Source organism: Urocampus carinirostris, chromosome 3 (assembly GCF_059441175.1).
Source record: "Urocampus carinirostris isolate Australia breed hairy pipefish chromosome 3, RoL_Ucar_1.0, whole genome shotgun sequence".
NCBI lineage: Eukaryota > Metazoa > Chordata > Actinopteri > Syngnathiformes > Syngnathidae > Urocampus > Urocampus carinirostris.
The window spans coordinates 7,811,588-7,830,124 of record NC_142351.1 but is presented as its reverse complement, the minus strand read 5'-3'; the positions used below and the strand labels follow the sequence as shown (position 1 = coordinate 7,830,124).

General features: G+C 43.5%; 1 protein-coding gene across 3 annotated transcripts in view; it reads right to left on the bottom strand.

The window, feature by feature from the left end:
* The window catches only part of LOC148368498 (neuropilin-2-like), a 167,376-nt gene that overhangs the window by 32,887 nt on the left and 115,952 nt on the right, over window positions 1-18,537 (bottom strand). For all 3 annotated transcript variants that reach the window (XM_088330522.1, XM_088330521.1, XM_088330523.1), the window contains exons 12-13: window positions 3,932-4,006; window positions 3,750-3,854 (exon numbers count right to left, since the gene is read on the bottom strand). In XM_088330522.1, coding sequence (XP_088186648.1) covers window positions 3,750-3,854; window positions 3,932-4,006 — 180 coding nt within the window. The remainder of the gene's footprint in view (window positions 1-3,749; window positions 3,855-3,931; window positions 4,007-18,537) is intronic.

Below are 18,537 nucleotides of genomic sequence, written 5' to 3'. Positions count from 1 at the left end.
CCTGTGCGGTGTTTGCATGTTCTCCCTGTGCTTGCGTGGGTTTCCTCCAGGCACTCTGGTTTCCTTCACATTCCAAAAACATGCATGTCAGGTTAATTGGCCGGTGTGAATAAGTAATAATTAATGGTTGTCTGGCAACCAGTTCAGCTACCAGCCTTCCTGTGCGGAGTTTGCATGTTCTCCCCGTGCTTGCATGGGTTTCCTCCAGGCACTCTGGTTTCCTCCCACATTCCAAAAACATGCATGTCAGGTTAATTGGCCGGTTCAAATTGTCCCTAGAGGGAGTTGTCCGTCTCTGTGTCCTGCGACTGGCTGGCAACCAGTTCAGCTACCAGCCTTCCTGTGCGGAGTTTGCATGTTCTCCCCGTGCTTGCATGGGTTTCCTCCAGGCACTCTGGTTTCCTTCCACATTCCAAAAACATGCATGTCAGGTTAATTGGCCGGTTCAAATTGTCCCTAGAGGGAGTTGTCCGTCTCTGTGTGTCCTGCGACTGGCTGGCAACCAGTTCAGCTACCAGCCTTCCTGTGCGGAGTTTGCATGTTCTCCCTGTGCTTGCGTGGGTTTCCTCCAGGCACTCCGGTTTCCTCCCATATTCCAAAAACATGCATTTCAGGTTAATTGGCCGGTCCAAATTGTCCCTAGAGGGAGTTGTCTGTCTCTGTGTCCTGCGACTGGCTGGCAACCAGTTCAGCTACCAGCCTTCCTGTGCAGAGTTTGCATGTTCTCCCCGTGCTTGCGTGGGTTTCCTCCGGGCACTCCGGTTTCCTCCCACATTCCAATAACATGCATGTCTCAGGTTAGTTTACCGAATTGTCCCTAGAGGGAGTTGTCTGTCCCTGTGTGCCCTGGGATTGGCTGGCAACCAGTTCAGGGTGTCCCCTGCCCACTGCCCCAAGTTGCCTGGGATGGGCTCCAGCACCCCCGCGACCCTACTGAGGAAAAGCGGTGCAGATAATGGATGGATGGAGTTTAGATGAGCTGTGGGTAATCAGGGACATGGACCCCCGATTTGACGGTGCTGAAATAATGATCCGATAGTATCTGGACTGGGATTTGAGACCTCTGACACCAGACATAAATTCAAAGTCTTTGGCCGTCTGGAAACGATTTCTCGTGCACGAAAGCCTCGACTCGGACTAATCCGGGGAAACGATTGAACGTTGCGTTGAGAGACGTCACTTTGAAGCTCGGAGACAGCACGATGCTCACGCGGTCATACTGGGCCAAAACCTCCTTCCTTTGATTCAAGATCATATGAACACTACATAGGAAGTGTCCAGTGGTTGACGAATGATACCGTTTTTTTTTTTTTTATAGTCTGGCTGAGGTTGCGATTTATACTCTACTATCCATCCATCCATTATCTGCACCCCTTATCCTCAGTAGGGTTTTGGAATGTACCCGACTCTTTGTGATTTAGGGTGTCACAAATAAACATGACTTTGAGTTTTCCCTTGCCCTCATGTAGGTTTTATATCAGGGGACGGTGTCATCATAGTCTGTGGTTTGCAGTAATCTGTGGTCCGTGCAGCTCTTTGAGACTCCTTGTGATTACGGGCGTCACAAATAAACATGACTTGAGGTTTTTGAGTTTTTCCATGCCCTCATGTAGGTTTTAGATCAGGGGATAGTGTCATAATAGTCTGTGGTTTGCAATAATCTGTGGTCCGTGCAGCCCTTTGAGACTCCTTGTGATTAAGGGCGTCACAAATAAACATGACTTTGAGTTTTCCCTTGCCCTCATGTAGGTTTTAGATCAGGGGATGGTGTCATCATAGTCTGTGGTTTGCAATGATATGTGGTCTGTGCAGCTCTTTGAGACTCCTTGTGATAAAGGGCGTCGCAAATAAACATGACGAGGTTTTTGAGTTTTCCCTTGCCCTCATGTAGGTTTTAGATCAGGGGACGGTGTCATAATAGTCAATGGTTTGCAATAGTCTTTGATCTGTGCAGCCCTTTGAGACTCTTTGTGATTAAGGGCGTCGCAAAGAAACATGACTTGAGGTTTTTGAGTTTTTCCTTGCCCTCATGTAGGGTTTAGATCAGGGGATGTGTCATCATAGTCTGTGGTTTGCAGTAATCTGTGGTCCGTGCAGCTCTTTGAGACTCCTTGTGATTAAGGGCGTCACAAATAAACTTGACATGACTTGAGGTTTTTGAGTTTTTCCTTGCCCTCATGTAGGTTTTAGATCAGGGGATGGTGTCATAATAGTCCGTAGTTTGCGATCATCTGTGGTCTGTGCAGCCCTTTGAGACGCTTTGTGATTAAGGGCCAAACAAATAAACAGGACTTAAGGTTTTTGAGTTTTTCCTCTCCCTCATGTTGGTTTCAGATCAGGGGATGGTGTCATTATAGTCAGTGGTTTACAATAGTCTTTGATCTGTGCAGCCCTTTGAGACTCTTTGTGATTAAGGGCGTCACAAATAAACAGGACTTGACTTGATGGAAATTTAGAGCAGAAACAGAGGTCGAGGACTACAAAAGGAGCTTAACAGAGAATGCAATGATGATTCCAGCCAGACGATGGCGTCAGTTAAATATTTTGAAGTTACGGACACCAACTTTTAAAGTTTGCAAAGTAGTAATAAAAATTGCAAATATATATATATATATATATATATATATATATATATATATATATATATATATATATATATATATATATATATATATATATATATATATATATATATATATATATATATATTATATGTATTATATTATAAACTAACTCAAAAGGGGTGGGCTTTAATTATCCGATAATTATGGAACTTCCTAGTAAAAAATATCTGTATCGGATCGGTATCAATCGATACTACCCTGTCATTACCTAGATTGGGTAGGGTTACTTTAACTGGATTACTCTCAATGACTTTTGGATTACTCCAATACCAAATATGCTAATTAAAGACAAAAGAAACTAAATAGGAATCAAATGATGACTCACAACACGTGGTAAGCTCTCTCTCCTGGCTTTGATCTTTTTGATCTCCGGCAAAACAAACATCAAATGTGACAGAAACAAAATGAAAATAAATCCAAACATCATTTTTGCTGTTCCATGTATTCTGTTACTCCCCACGCCTGCAAAAATTTTTTGTAATTTGATTCATATTGAGTTTCTTTTGTCTTTTATTAGCATATTTGCTATTGGAGTCATCCAAAAGTAATCTAAAGTAATCAAGTTAAAGTAACCCTACCCAACCCTTGTGTTATTTATCAGGTACATTTTGAAAATCTTCAACCACTGGGGGGCATTTGGCTGAAAGCATATTTCAAGAGATAGATAGATGGATGGATAGATAGATGGATAGGGGCGGGCCAGGTGCCAACATCACCTCCTCCTCGCCGGAAGGCGCCGCCACCTCTAGAGGACTCACAACAAGAAAGCTTATCCATCCATCTATCTATCTATCTATCTATCTATCTAATAATCAGTATGGGCCCTGAAAAACCCACAGCACGTGATAAGCTTTCTCTCCTGGCTTTGATCTCTTTGATCTCCGGCAAAACGAACTTCAAATGCGACAGAAACAAAATGAAAAGAAATCCAAGCAGCTTTTTGCCGTTCTATGTATTCCATTACTCCCCAAGCCTGCACAAAATTTAATAATTTGATTCATATTGATTTTCTTTTGTCTTTTATTAGCATATTTGGTAATGGAGTAATCCAAAAGTAATTGAAAGTAATCAAGTTAAAGTAACCCTACTCAACCCTGGTTACTTGCATCGGAGTTGAGTACTCACCATGGCTGTGCAGCGACCAGACGAGGGGGGCGCTGGGGTCGTGCGTCCACCCGCAAAGACCGCTCTCAAAGTCACAAACGCCGTCCGCCATTGAGGGCGTGGCTACTGGGGAATCAAACCCGGAACAAATGTGAGAGCCGGCAGGCAAAGCCTTCTCCCCCTCCACCCCATTTCGGTACTACCTGTGGTGGATGGGAGGACGGTGGTGGTCTGGGCAGGAAGTGTGGGTGTTGCCGTGTCCGCCGGAGTGGTGAGTTCTATAGAAGCAAATTGAAGATGTTTTAAGACATTTTTATGACCACATCCATTGAAGTTTAAGACCATTAGAATAGAATAGAACACAGGTGAGGCAGCACGGCGGCGCAGTGGTTAGCGCATGTGCGGCATGTCTTGGGAACCTCCTGCGTGGGTTCAAATCCAGCTCCAGACTTCCTGTGCGGAGTTTGTATGTTCTCCCCGTGCTTGCGTGGGTTTCCTCCGGGCACTCCGGTTTCCTCCCACGTTCCAAAAACATGCATTTCAGCCGGTCCAAATTGTCCCTAGGTTTGAATGAGCGAGTGAGTTGTCTGTCCCTGTGTGGAGTTTGCATGTTCTCCCCATGCATGTGTGGGTTTCCTCCAGGCACTCCGGTTTCCTCCCACATTCCAAAAACATGCATTTCAGGTGAATTGGCCGGTCCAAATTGTCCCTAGGTGTAATTAAGCGAGCGAGTTGTCTGTCCCTGTGTGGAGTTTGCATGTTCTCCCTGTGCTTGCGTGGGTTTCCTCCAGGCACTCCGGTTTCCTCCCACGTTCCAAAAACATGCATTTCAGCCGGTTCAAATTGTCCCTAGGTTTGAATGAGCGAGTGAGTTGTCTGTCCCTGTGTGGAGTTTGCATGTTCTCCCCATGCATGTGTGGGTTTCCTCCGGGCACTCCGGTTTCCTCCCACGTTCCAAAAACATGCATTTCAGCCGGTCCAAATTGTCCCTAGGTTTGAATGAGCGAGTGAGTTGTCTGTCCCTGTGTGGAGTTTGCATGTTCTCCCCATGCATGTGTGGGTTTCCTCCGGGCACTCCGGTTTCCTCCCACGTTCCAAAAACATGCATTTTCAGGTGAATTGGCCGGTCCAAATTGTCCCTCGGTGTGAATGAGCGAGTGAGTTGTCTGTCCCTGTGTGGAGTTTGCATGTTCTCCCCATGCATGTGTGGGTTTCCTCCAGGCACTCCGGTTTCCTCCCACATTCCAAAAACATGCATTTCAGCTGGTCCAAATTGTCCCTAGGTGTGAATGAGCGAGCGAGTTGTCTGTCCCCGTGTGCCCTGCGATTGGCTGGCAACCGGTTCAGGGTGTCCCCTGCCCACTGCCCGATGATTGCTGGGATGGGCTCCAGCACCCCCGTGACCCTACTGAGGATAAGCGGTAAGGCTAATGAGATGAGATGAGATGAGAACACAGGTGTCAATCAGGCGGCCCGCGGGCCGGATCAGGCCCGCTAAGGGATTGAATCCGGCCCGCGAGACAACGCTCAGAGAAGCGCAAGAAAAAAACAAGCTGCAGGTTGAAATAGGTCCACTTGGTGTTGCCAAAGCAAGGTAACTCGAACAAACGCTGCATTTGTATTTCTCTTTCTCTAATCTTTCTTTCTTTCTTTCTCTCTTCCTCCATTCTTCTCTTGCTCTATCTCTCTCTCTTTCACTCCTTGTCTCTTTTTCTCTTTCTTTGTTCCTTTTTGTCTCTTTCTCTTTGCCTTTTCACCTTCTTTTGCTCTCTCTTCATGTTTTTTCCTTTACTCTCTCTCTCTTGCTTTCCCCTTTCTCTCTTTCTCTTCTTCTCTCCTCCTTTTCTCCCTTTCTATTTCTCTTTGGATTGCATTCTTTCTCTTTCTTTCCCCCTCTCTCACTATTTCTGTTTTTATCTCTTGTTTCTCACGCTCTCTCTTTCTTTTTTTTTGTCCCACCCTCTCTACCTTTCTCTCCCTTTCTTTCTCTCTTTTTTTGTCTTTCTCTAATCTTCTAAACCAGCCCCCGAGGGAATGTTTGTTCTATCCTGTGGCCCCCGAGTTAAAATGAGTTTGACACCTCTGGAATAGAATATACCTTTATTGTCATTGTTACATCATGGGTTGAATATATTGCGACAACGAAATTGGACATGGCACTCCAGTTCCACAGTGAGGATAAAAGAAAACAAAGAAGATAAAGGAACAAAGAAAATGTTTGTTGCAGGCTTTGTTTTCCTCCGGAGGGGGGGTGTATGAAGGGGGTGAGGGACAGACAGAGATCGCCGGATCCAAATATATGTTTGATATTACTGTACACACGGTGTAGTGTTTTTCCCCCTGGTTGTTCAGTCCACGTATTGAATGAATTTTGGAAGTACATTCCTTAAGCATGCCTGATTAAAGTCGCCGGCGACGATAAAAGCTCCGTCGGGGTGTGCGAGCTGCTGTTTATTGATAGCAGCGGGCAGGAGATTTAGCGCTATGCTAACGTTAGCATCCGGTGGAACGTTAGCATCCGGTGGAACGTAAACAGCAACCACAATGACCACCGTTAGCTCTCTCGGTAGATAGAAGGGTCTACACGATACTGCTAGACACTCTATATCGAGTGAGCAGTGTGTGTCAATGATTCGGCTGTTATTGCAGCGCATAGTCCCCCACCCCTGTTTTTACCGGAGTTTCCGTCTCGGTCGTGCCGGTGTAGCGTGCGTCCTGCTCGTTGGACTGCGGCGTCCGGGAAGCCAAGACTCCGTGATGACAAAAATGATCTTGTTCTTATTCTGGCAGACAGACGCAGGACGCAAGTGCCAAGTCGTTACGGACCACCTTGTCGCGACGGCGGGGACTTTAATGTCCCAGGCCAAAAGAGTGGGGAAGGTATTGCGTAACCGGGGCCTGGGGTTTGGTTTGCAAGGGCCGTTCCAAGTTCGGAGTGTTTTGGCTGGGGAATTTTGATGGCTTAGCATTGTTTTGAGCTGATCTGAGTTTCCTTTAGACATGGCGGCGCCTTTCGGCGAGGAGGTGGTGAAGCTGGCACCTGGCCCGCCCATGGGGGGGTGGCCGACGCCCGGACGTGTGAAAAGACGGAAGACGGAAGGAGAGAAGAGAGACGAGAGATGGGAGATGTCAAGGTTGCCAAAATGAAGACACCTGTGGCAATCTGATTGGCTGGCACCCTCCTCTTAAGCTGTCAGCGGCCAAGAGGAGGGTGTCAGACCGTACTTGTGTCTCTCTGTGTGTTTTGCCAGATTCCACTACCAAAGACCTTTCCTGTTTGATTCCTGCCTGCCTTCGGTATCGACCTGTTTCTGCCCCACGATTACGACCTGCTCTCCCGCCCTGGCTATCGACCTGCCCTCTAAGCCGTATCGATTCTGCCTACCTGTCACGGAGCTGCCATTCCGTCCAACGCTGCTAGCGACCGACAAGCACAGGCTTCCAAAGCAATCCAATAAAGATTCATTTAAAACAGGGGTGTCAAGTAGGCAGCCCGCGGGCCGGATTAGGCCCGGTAAGGGATTGAATCTGGCCCGCAAGACGATGAGGGAAGCACAAGAGAAAAACGAACTGCAGGTTGAAATATGTACACTTGATGTTGCCGAAGCCAGGTGCCTCTCACAAACGCTGTACTTGTATTTCTCTCTCTCTCTCTCCCTCTCTCTCTCTCTGTCTCTCTCTCTCTCTCTCGCTTTTCTCTCTCGCTCGCTCTCTCCCTCGCTCTCACTGTCTCTCTCGGTTTTCTCTCTCTTTCTTTCTCTTGCTTCTCTCTCTTTCTCTCTTGCTTTTTGCTTTCTCTCTCTCTCTCGCTTGCTTTTCGCTTTCTCTCTCTCGCTTGCTTTCCGCTTTCTCTCTCACTTTCGCTTTCAGTCTTTTTTTCACTCTCTCTCTCTTTCACTATCAATTTTCTCTCTGTCTTTTGCTCTAGCTTTTCACTCTCTCTCTCCCTCGCTTTTTGCTCCTTTTTGATCTCTTTCGGTATCGCTCTTTCTCTTGTTTTTGCTCTCTCTTTCTCTCGTTTTCCCCTTCTCTCTTTCTCTTTATTCTACTAGTCCGGCCCCCGAGAGAATGTTTGTTCTATCGTGTGGCCCCCGAGTACAAATGAGTTGGACACCCCTGATTTAAAACAAACGCAATTGGGTCCGAAACTCCGTCCTGGTGTCTGACAGGAGATCGTGAGAGGGAGGCTCGACGAAGACTAGACTAATTCGACAATAATTCGGCTAAATTTGATGGAATTCACTTCGTTAAATACTTTAAGAAAATAAATTTGCCCCTATTGTCACGGTCGCCGTGGCGACCAGTCTGCCGCGCCCCCGAACTCAAGCTGTAGCAGATCAGCTGATTGCTGGTCTGCTACTTAAGGCTGGGTTGTGGGTTTGGCGGGCGCGGGTTCATTACACATTCCCCGGTCTGTTATGCCTTGTCCTGTTTTAGTTTTAAACATTGTCCGTTCTGTTATGCCTTGTCCTGTTTAGTTGAGTTGGAAGAAACAACTGTTTGTTTTGTCATGTCCCAGAGTTTTGGACAACTTTTATTTTGGTGAATAAAAGTTTTGGATCGTTACGCAATTGAGTTCTCCCTTCCTGCCTCCTGCCTCCGTTCCGGTCCGGTCACCCCACTCCACTCCACTGCGCCTCGTGACAGCCCCCTTCCACTCCACTTCGCGACACCTATGTGGAAATTCCGGCTATCTTTGTTCATTTTCCCATTAAGAAAGGAGCATGCATTGTTAGGAGAATGAAGTTTGGGTTTGGTTAATGGAGTAAATGATACATTTGTAATATCGTTTTTTTCCCTAACAAAGTAGTAGTATGGAATTTAGCATCGTAAGCGTTTTGTGTGTCGTCCTTTCCTGTTCTCCTTGCAACTTCCAAACTAAAGTTAGTCAAAGACTGAATTTACGATTCGAGGCGTACGCAAAAACCCGAAGTGAGAAAACCACAATGGAGAATATCACCGCCGGCTATGTGTCGGATTAATTCTTGGATGAGAGGAGACACTTCCCGGTGTCTGTGCCGGTTGCCTGGCAACTGCTCCTGGCAAAGCACTTATGTGGCACAAATAGCAAATGAACATTTTTTTGGGGGGGGGCGTTTGGGGGGCGTTGGGGGGCGTTGGGGGCTTTAATTGCAATGCAAAACATACATAATTGTCCTCCTCGCTTTTGGCTTGAAGATCAGCACCAGAGGATGCTTCCAATCCGTCAGGAGAAGTTTGAAAATTCTTCAGGTTCACGTGGATTGAGGGTGCCATGCGTCTGCACGATTTTGCACGTTCAAACACACTTACGCTAATCCGCAAGTGATCCCTTACTGGATTACCGTATAGCTTCTTAAAGGCGCTATATGTCGTATCAGGATTTCACATGTCTTCAAAGCGCACATACTTTAAGACACGGGTGTCAAATAGGCGGCCCGCGGGACGGATCAGGCCCGCTAAGGGATTGAATCCGGCCCGCCAGACAACACTCAGAGAAGCGCAAGAGAAAAACGAGCTGCGGGTTGAAATATGTCCACTTGATGTTGCCAAAGCCAGGTGACTCAAACAAAGACACTGTACTTGTATTTATTTTTCTCTCTCTCTCTCTCTCTCTCTCTCTCTCTCTCTCTCTCTCTCTCTCTCTCTCTCTCTCTCTCTCTCTCTCTCTCTCTCTCTCTCTCTCTCTCTCTCTCTCTCTCTCTCTCTCTCTCTCTCTCTCTCTCTCTCTCTCTTTCTCTCTTTTCCACCCCTTTTCTCCCACTCTGTCTCTGTCTCTTTTACTCTCTGTGTCTCTCTTTTTACCTTCCTTTGTTGCTCTTTGTCTCTTTCTCTCTCTGTGTCTTTTAACCTCTTTCGCTCTAACTTCCTTTTTTCCTTTTCTCTCTTTTCTCTTTCTCTCTTCCTACCCTTCGCGCTTTCTTTTCTCTTTGTTTCCTTCTGTCTTTTGACTTCTCTTTGGATTTCTTTACTAATCTCCCTTTCTTTCCCCCTCTCTTACGACTCTATCTTTTGTTTCTCTCTCTCTCTTCTCCCTCTCTTCTCTCTCTCTCTCTCTCTCTCTCTTTCTCTCTCTCTTTCTTTTCCACCCCTTTTCTCCCACTCTGTCTCTGTCTCTTTTACTCTCTGTGTCTCTTTTTTCTCTCCCTTTGTTGCTCTTTGTCTCTTACTCTCTCTGTGTCTTTTAACCTCCTTTGGTCTAACTTCGTTTTTTCATTTTCTCTCTTTTCTCTTTCTCTCTTCATACCCTTCGCGCTTTCTTTTCTCTTTTCTCTCCTTCTGTCTTTCTATTTCTCTTTGGATTTCTTTCTTTCTCTCCCTTTCTTTTCCCCCTCTCTCACGACTTTTTATCTTTTGTTTCTCACCCTCTCTCTCTTTTTCTTTATTTGTCCCGCCCTCTCTCCCTCTCCCTCCCTCTTTCTCTTATTTCTTTATCTCTCTTTTTCTTTCTCTTTAATCTTCTCGTTCGGCCCCCCGACAGAATGTTTGTTCTATCGTGTGGCCCCCGAGTTCAAATGAGTTGAATCCGCTAGGGTCTTAGGTGCACCATTTTCTGCGGAGTGTCTTGGGCACGTACAGCCTGGTGGTGCTCATAAAAGTATGTATGGGTTGACTTTCTCTTTACCAGCATTCGGCAAGCTCCTACTGATGATGCTCATTGACTCGTGACCAGGGTTGGGTAGGGTTACTTTAACTGGATTACTTTCAATGACTTTTGGATTACTCCAATACCAAATATGCTTATAAAAGAAACTAAATATGAATCAAATGATGACTCACAAAACGTGGTAAGCTTTCTCTCCTGGCTTTGATCTCTTTGATCTCCGGCAAAACGAACATCAAATGTGACAGAAACAAAATGAAAATAAATCCAAACAGCTTTTTGCCCTTCCATGTGTTCCGTTACTCCCCAAGCTTGCACAAAATGGAGTCATTTGATTCATATTCAGTTTCTTTTTTTTTTATTAGCATATTTGGTATTGGAGTAATCCAAAAATCATTGAAAGTAATCCAGTTAAAGTAAACCTACCCAACCCTGGTTGTCACAATATGTTCAACCCATTTTGTCACAATGACAATAAAGGTATATTCTATTCTATTCTATTTGTTCCTTTATCTTCTTTGTTTTCTTTTATCCTGACTGTTAAATGTGAAACTGGAGTGCCACGTCCAATTTCGTTGGGTAGGGTTACTTTAACTAGATTACTTTTAATGACTTTTGGATGACTCCAATAGCAAATATGCTAATAAAAGACAAAAGTAACAAAATATGAATAAAATGATGACTCACGACACGTGGTAAGCTTTGTCTCCTGGCTTTGATCTCTTTGATTTCCGGCAAAACGAACATTAAATGCGACAGAAACAAAATGAAAATAAATCCAACATCATTTTTGCCGTTCCATGTATTCCGTCATTTTATTCATATTTAGTTTCTTTTCTCTTTTTTTTTGTATATTTGGTATGTGAGTAATCCAAAAGTAATCGAAAGTAATCCAGTTCAAGTAACCCTACCCAACCCTGCTCGTGACATCCTAACAAGCGTTAAAGGCACAGAGGGAAACAAACACAGCGTGACACACAATTGGTCTACTCAAAGGAACTTCCCGTGACGGATTCTCAAACGTCGAGCAGACTCGCATAAAAGCCTGGTCCCAAACGGCTCTTCAGATTGTTGTCTTTTTTCTTACTTTGTCTCACTCTTCATCACTCTCTTTCTAATGCTCACTCTTGTTCTCTCTTTTTCTTACTCTATCTTTTTCCCCTTTCTTGTTCTTTTGGTCTTTCTCTCTTTCTCACTTTCTTTCTTTTTTAATTTTCTTTTTCGATCTCTTTTTACTCTCTATGTGTTTCTCTCTCCTTTTTTCTCACTTTCTGTCTATCGCATTCTCTCTATTTCTCTCACTTTTTCTCCATGTGTCTGTCTCTCTCACCTTCTCTGTCTCTTACGCTGTCTCCAATGTTTTCTCTCTTTATCTTTCTCAATGCGGTATTTTAGAGTCATGAAGTTGAGTAAAGTCAGTAGAGTTTGTCGAGAACCGGCTCCTTCGGCTCGGCTCACTGAAGAGAACCGGCTCTCTCCGATCCCAAACGGCTCTTCAGATTGTTTTTGCTTCTTTAATCCCTACACGACCAAATATTATGTAAAATTGTGCACAAAATGACTTCAAGGAAGGGGGGGAATAGAACAAAAAATAAAAAAATACCAAAATGAAAAAGTAGTGAAAAGCTTAGAAAAAAACGAAACAAAAGGAAGAGAAAAAAGAAGGAAGAATTCAGAAAAAAGCCGGAAAAAGGAAAAGAAACAAAGGAAAAAAGGTAAATAGAGAACAAAAAGAAAAAAGTTACAGCTAGGAAAAAATAAACACAATGAGATTTTTTTTAAAGGAATTAAAAAAAAAAAAAACAGGTAAAAAGAAGAAAATGTTTGTGTTGCATTTAAATAATTTCCCAATTATATCAAGTGAATCTTGTTGCCAACATTGTATTTCCACTCAAAAATGTGAGTACCGTATTTTCCGCACTATAAGGCCCACCAGGTTATAGGGCGCACCCCGAAAAAGTAGTTTTTGGTCCTATTTTTGACATACATAAGGCGCACCGGATGATAAGGCGCTACAATGGGAACGTCGACAAAACAGTCAGATGGTTCAGTCCAACTTCTTACCCCCTTAACATTCCCAAAGCTTGCAAAGACGCAAATACGTGTCAAGAACACGTGCGGGTGCGGTGTCCGTACGATGTCACTCAAATACATCGTTCCAAATATCATTCGGAAGGTTAAAGTCTTGGGATTCAAGAAATGCCAACCATTCCTTAGTTTCTATTTCCTTTTTCGCTCCAACTTTACTGTGCATATAACAATAAACACTCGGAATTGAGTTTAATTCAAAAATAGACACTCCATTCCATCCATTATCTGCACCGCTTATCACAGAAACAAGATACAGGGATAATATATAGCCGGAGTAGCTCACTGAAGTCGTTGTGTTCAATAATAATGTTCAACCATGGTCCTCTTATATCCATGAGTGTAGTAAATCCAGGAGAATAAAATATTTACAAATACAGAATAGTAAAAAATGCTTTCTCTATGCCGTCAACCACGTGATATTCCCATTCATCTTTTTCGGCCAATTGCAGGCTTTGTTTTGCCGTTTAAGCCTATGCCAGCCTGTCAATGATAAAAAGGATCCGCCCCTTGACCTCCGAATAACTTTAGCCAATAGCGATCGATTCAAATGATGATTGACACATTGGTTAGCCAATGAAACGCCGGTAAATAAATCCCAGCATACACGGCGGACTACTTGGCCTTCGGGGGAAAATCGAGTCGGCGGCTGCTTGCCTTAGAAGACTTTGCGACTTAATATTGATCCATATATAAGGCGCACCGCATTATAAGGCGCATGGTCAGCTTTTGAAAAAAATAAAGGCTTTTAGGTGCGCCTTATAGTGCGGAAAATACGGTAAATACAGTTGTGTATCGTGCAACCGACTAAATAGCCCCCAAAAATGTTAATATTATGCGACAAAAGATATCAGGAATAAAAGAAATGGAAATCTTGCGAAAGAATTGTAAGAACAAATGACGTTTGTGAGCCTGCAGCCTTTGCAACCGTACATGAGTCAATTCATTCAAATAAGAAATTTTGATGTCAAGTTTTGGACACGTTTGATAACGACTTAGTCGCCACACTTGGGATCGCCGTCGCTCACTGTCGTTTCAAGCGTTGCTCACCGACTTTGTGTGCAGGACAGTTTCCCTCTGCGCTGTTGTTTGCGGTTTCTAATCAGGTCTAAAGATTTGCTCCTTCGGGATTTGGGGCCTTGAAATGAAGCAAATATCTAATGCTAAGCTACTGTGTCAAAGCGCACAGTCGACAGTCTTGGACTCCATTAAAATTCTCTCCGGTTCCTGAGAGTGTTTTCAAAGGTCACAGTGTAAATGTGTTGACCTTTCTTGGGTGACAGCAGTGTCATGAGCAGAGGGAATAAGAAAGACCGGGATGTTTGTGTGCATGGGGATTGAAGGATTTTTTTTAGTTTATTGAATTGACTATAAAGGATTTAATATAATATAATACAAATTAAATTTTGTTGAATGCAGCGGGGATTTTTCACAGAAGTGTAGAGTGTTTTGGCTGGGGAATTTTGATAGCGGGGCACTGACGAGGGAATTAGGCTTTGTTTTGATAAACGCTTGGCATTGCTTTGAGCTGATAGGCTTTCTTGTTGTGAGCCCTCTAGAGGTGGCGGCGTCTTCCGGCGAGGAGGAGGTGGTAGCTGGGTGGAAGCCACGTGAGGAGTTCCTGGCACGCTAGGGGAGGAGTCATCAGGGGGCCCCGACGTGTCAAAAGGACAGAACACAGAAGAGACCGCAGAGACAGTCTGTCACGGGAAGACCGGACCAGAACGGAGGCCGGAGGCAGGAAGGGAGAACTCAATTGCGTTGACGATCAAAACTTTTATTTAGTGAAATAAAAGTCGTCCAAAACTCAGGGACAAGACAGAACAAACAGGCTTTAACTAAAAACCTGCAAACACAGGTTTCTTCCGACTCAAACAAAACAGGACAGAGCAAAACAGACCGGGAGATGCAGACAGAAAATGCAAAACAGAAAATGCAATGAGCCAGCACCGGCAAAACCCCCAAACCCCCCTTAAGAAGCAAACGCGCAAATTAGCCGATCTGCTTCAGCTGTTGCCCAGGGGGCGGGGCCCGCCGGTTGCCACGGCGACCATGTTGGGCACGACACAGACAGGAGCAAGGCTCAATGAAATTAGACTAATTCGACAATAATTCGGCAAAATTCGATGGAATTGACTTCATAAACTAAGAAAATAAATCTGCCCCCGTGTGGAAAAGCCTGTCTCTTGTCAATATGTTTCCCTAAATGAAGAAATGAGCATGCATTGTTAGGAGGATCAAGTTTGTGTTTGATTAAAATACAACCGTCCCGAATGTAGCAGCTTTCTATGAGTTGTAGCGGCTTCCAACAAGATGTAGCTCCAGGTCATCCGTTTCATAGTCCCAAGTAATGTTCCCTGTAATTTTCCTTACGGGTCTGAGCGTTCACACAAAGTCGGTGAGCACCGCTTGAAACAACAGTGAGCAACGGCAATCCCAAGTGTGGCAAGTTAATTAATTATCCAAAACTTGACCTTTTTTCCCCTTTATTTGCTTTTTTCCTTTCTTCTGGCTTTTTTTCTGAATTATTCCTGCTCTTTTTTTCTCTTTTTCTCTCCTTTTGTTTCGTTTTTTTTCCTCAGCTTTTCACTACTTTTTCATTTTGGTATTTTTTTCTCTTTTTTTTGTTCTATTTCCCCTTCCTTTAAGTGTTTTTGTACATAACTTTACATAATATTTGGACACGTTGGGATGAAAGAAGCAAAAACAACCTGAAGAGCCGTTTGGGACCCGAAAGAGCCAGTTCTTTTTAGTGAGCCGAGCTAAAGAAGCCGGTTCTTTTCTTCTAGATTTTTTTCTGAATTTTTCCCGCTCTTTTTTTCTCTTTTTCTCTCCTTTTGTTTGTTTTTTTTCTCAGCTTTTCACTTTTTCATTTTGGTATTTTTTTTCTTTTTTTTGTCCTATTTCCCTTTCCTTTAAGTCATTGTGTGCATAATTTTACATAATATTTGGTCATTTAGGGATGAAAGAAGCAAAAACAACCTGAAGAGCCGTTTAGGACCCGAAAGAGCCGGTTCTTTTTAGTGAGCCGAGCCAAAGAAGCCGGTTCTTTTCTTCTAGATTATTTCAGAATTTTTCCTGCTCTTTTTTTCTCTTTTTCTCTCCTTTTGTTTCGTTTTTTTCCCTCAGCTTTTCACTACTTTTTCATTTTGGTATTTTTTTCTCTTTTTTTTGTTCTATTTCCCCTTCCTTTAAGTGTTTTTGTACATAACTTTACATAATATTTGGTCACGTTGGGATGAAAGAAGCAAACACGACCTGAAGAGCCGTTTGGGACCCGAAAGAGCCGGTTCTTTTTAGTGAGCCGAGCCGAAGACGCCGGTTCTCGGAAAACTCTACTGACTTTACTCAACTTGATCTACTTTGATCTCTTTTTACTTGTTTTCCTTTCTTTCTTTTTTTTCAGTTTTTTTTTCAGAATTTTTCCTTCTTTTTTCTCTTTGTTTCCTTTTTTTCATGAACAGCGTACGAGAGAGGACGGAAGATTTACAAGCCATCGAAACAAGGTGTGACCCTGAACATTAAACATGCAGTAGGCTCCAGCTTGCTTCTAAATGTGTGAGAGGATGTTTATGAGTCGCCCGAGTCACGCTCGATAAAAAAGTCGGATGATCTCACATCTGCGTTTGTGTATGTCTCTCGTGTATTTCTATGAGAGGCCGTTTGAGAGGCGAATCATACTTGCTCTCATGTAAATAGCATACTCTCACACATGAACAACTATACTTACTGCAGACACAGTCATACCCATGCACAGACACTGTTATACTCTCTCTTGCACACTACTATACTCTCTCACATGGACTATTATATTCTCTTACACACACGAATATACTCTCACTGTAACCAATATACACTCCAAACACAGAGTATGATAATATGAGAGAGTATAGTAGTGTGCGAATGAGAGTATACTACTATGAGTGAGCGCATATAGTAGAGTGTAACTGAAAGTATAGTAATATTTGTGAGAAAGTGTAGTAATATGTGTATGAGAGTATAGAGTATGTGTAAGAGTATAGAGTATGTGTGAGAGTATACTAATATGCAAGAGAGGGTAGAGTAGTTTGTATATGAGGGTGTAGTCCTATTTGTTAGAAAGTATAGTAGTGTTCGTATTAGAATAAAGTATGTGTGAGTGTATAGTAGGATGTGTGAGGGTATATAGTAGAGTGTATCTGAGAGTATTGTAATATTTGTGAGAAAGTATAGTGGTGGGTGTATGAGAGTATGATAATATGCCTGAGAGTATACTAATATGAGTGAGAGCATATAGTAGAGTGTAACTGAAAGTATAGTAATATTTGTGAGAAAGTGTAGTAATATGTGTATGAGAGTATAGAGTATGTGTGAGAGTATAGAGTATGTGTGAGAGTATAGTAATATGCAAGAGAGAGTACAGTAGTTTGTATATGAGGGTATAGTCGTATTTGTTAGAAAGTCTAGTAGTGTGTGTATTAGAGTAAAGTATTTGTGAGAGAGTATAGTAGTGTGCGTATGAGAGTATACTAATAAAGGTGAGAGCATATAGTAGTTTGTGGATGAGGTTATAGTAATATGCATGGGTGAGTATAGTCGTGTGTATGAGAGTACAGTGGTATGAGTGAGAAATATAATAGAGTGTGTCTTAGACTATCGTAGTATGCATGAGAGAGTATGGTAGTAAGTGTGAGAGAGTATAGTCGTATTTGTGAGAGAGTATGGTAGTGTGTATGACAGTATATATAGCGATATGTATAAGAGTGTAGTAGTGTTTGTGCATTGGTATGAACGAGTCTCTGAAATTATAGTTGTGCACGTGTGAGAGTATCAAGTACGGTTTACTACTCAAACGGCCTCTCACATATTTCTTTGACGCGAGTGTTGCATCATACTGTAGAGTCGAAATGCTCAGCAGCAGACCTCCTGTTCAGGCTCAGAGGGAGTGGTGAACAGTGAAAGTCCATAAGGTCCCCGCCAAAGTTGATGTATGAGAGCATGTACAGTGAGAGCGCGCATGTGTGTGTCACAAACATCTGGAAATCAGACTGAAAGTTCTCTCCGGGGAGAGATTCCTGTAATACAAAGCCTGTCCACTCCCTCCTGTTAATAGCACATGTTTCTAAAACGTACGCGACATATTTCCCAGGTAAAATAACTAAACCACAGGTGTTAAAGAGCCGGCCCGCGGGCCGGATCAGGCCCGCTAAGGGATTGAATCCGGCCCGCGAGACAACACTCAGAGAAGCGCAGGAGAAAAACAAGCTGCAGGTTGAAATAGGTCCACTTGATGTTGCCAAAGCCAGGTGCCTCTCACAAAGACACTGTACCTGTATTTATTTCTCTCTCTCTCTCTCTCTCTCTCTCTCTCTCTCTCTCTCTCTCTCTCTCCCCCCCCCCCCCTTTTCTCTCACTCTCTGTCTCTGTCACTCTCTGTGTCTCTCTTTTTCCCTTCCTTTGCTGCTCTTTGTCTTTCTCTCTCTCTCTCTCTCTCTCTCTCCCTCTCTCTCTCTCCCTCTCTCTCTCTCTCTCTCTCTCTCTTCCACCCCTTTTCTCCCACTCTCTGTCTCTTTCACTCTCTGTGTCTCTCTTCCTTTGTTGCTCTTTGTCTCTTTCTCTCTCTGTGTCTCTCTTTTTCTCTTCCTTTGTTGCTCTTTGTGTCTTTGTCTCTCTGTGTCTTTTAACCTCTTTTGCTCTAACTTGTTTTTTTTTCTTTTCTCTCTTTTCTCTTTCTCTCTTCCTACACTTTGCGCTTTCTTTTCTCTTTTCTCTCCTTCCGTCTTTCTATTTCTCTTTGGATTTCTTTCTTCCTCTCCCTTTCTTTCCCCCTCTCTCACAACATCGCTTTTTCATCTCCTTTGTTTCTCACGCTCTCTCCTTCTCTCTCTCTCTCTCTCTCTCTCTCTTCCACACCTCTTCTCCCACTCTCTGTCTCTGTCTATTTCACTCTCTGTGTCTCTCTTTTTCTCTTTCTTTGTTGCTCTTTGTCTCTTTCTCCCTCCGTGTCTTTTTAATTTATTTTGCTCTAACTTTGTTTTTCACGTTCTCTCCCTCTCTCTCTTTTTCTTTCTTTGTCCCACCCTCTCTTCTTTTCCCTCCCTCTTTCTATTATCTCTTTATCTCTCTTTTTCTTTCTCTTTAATCGACTCGTCCGGCCCC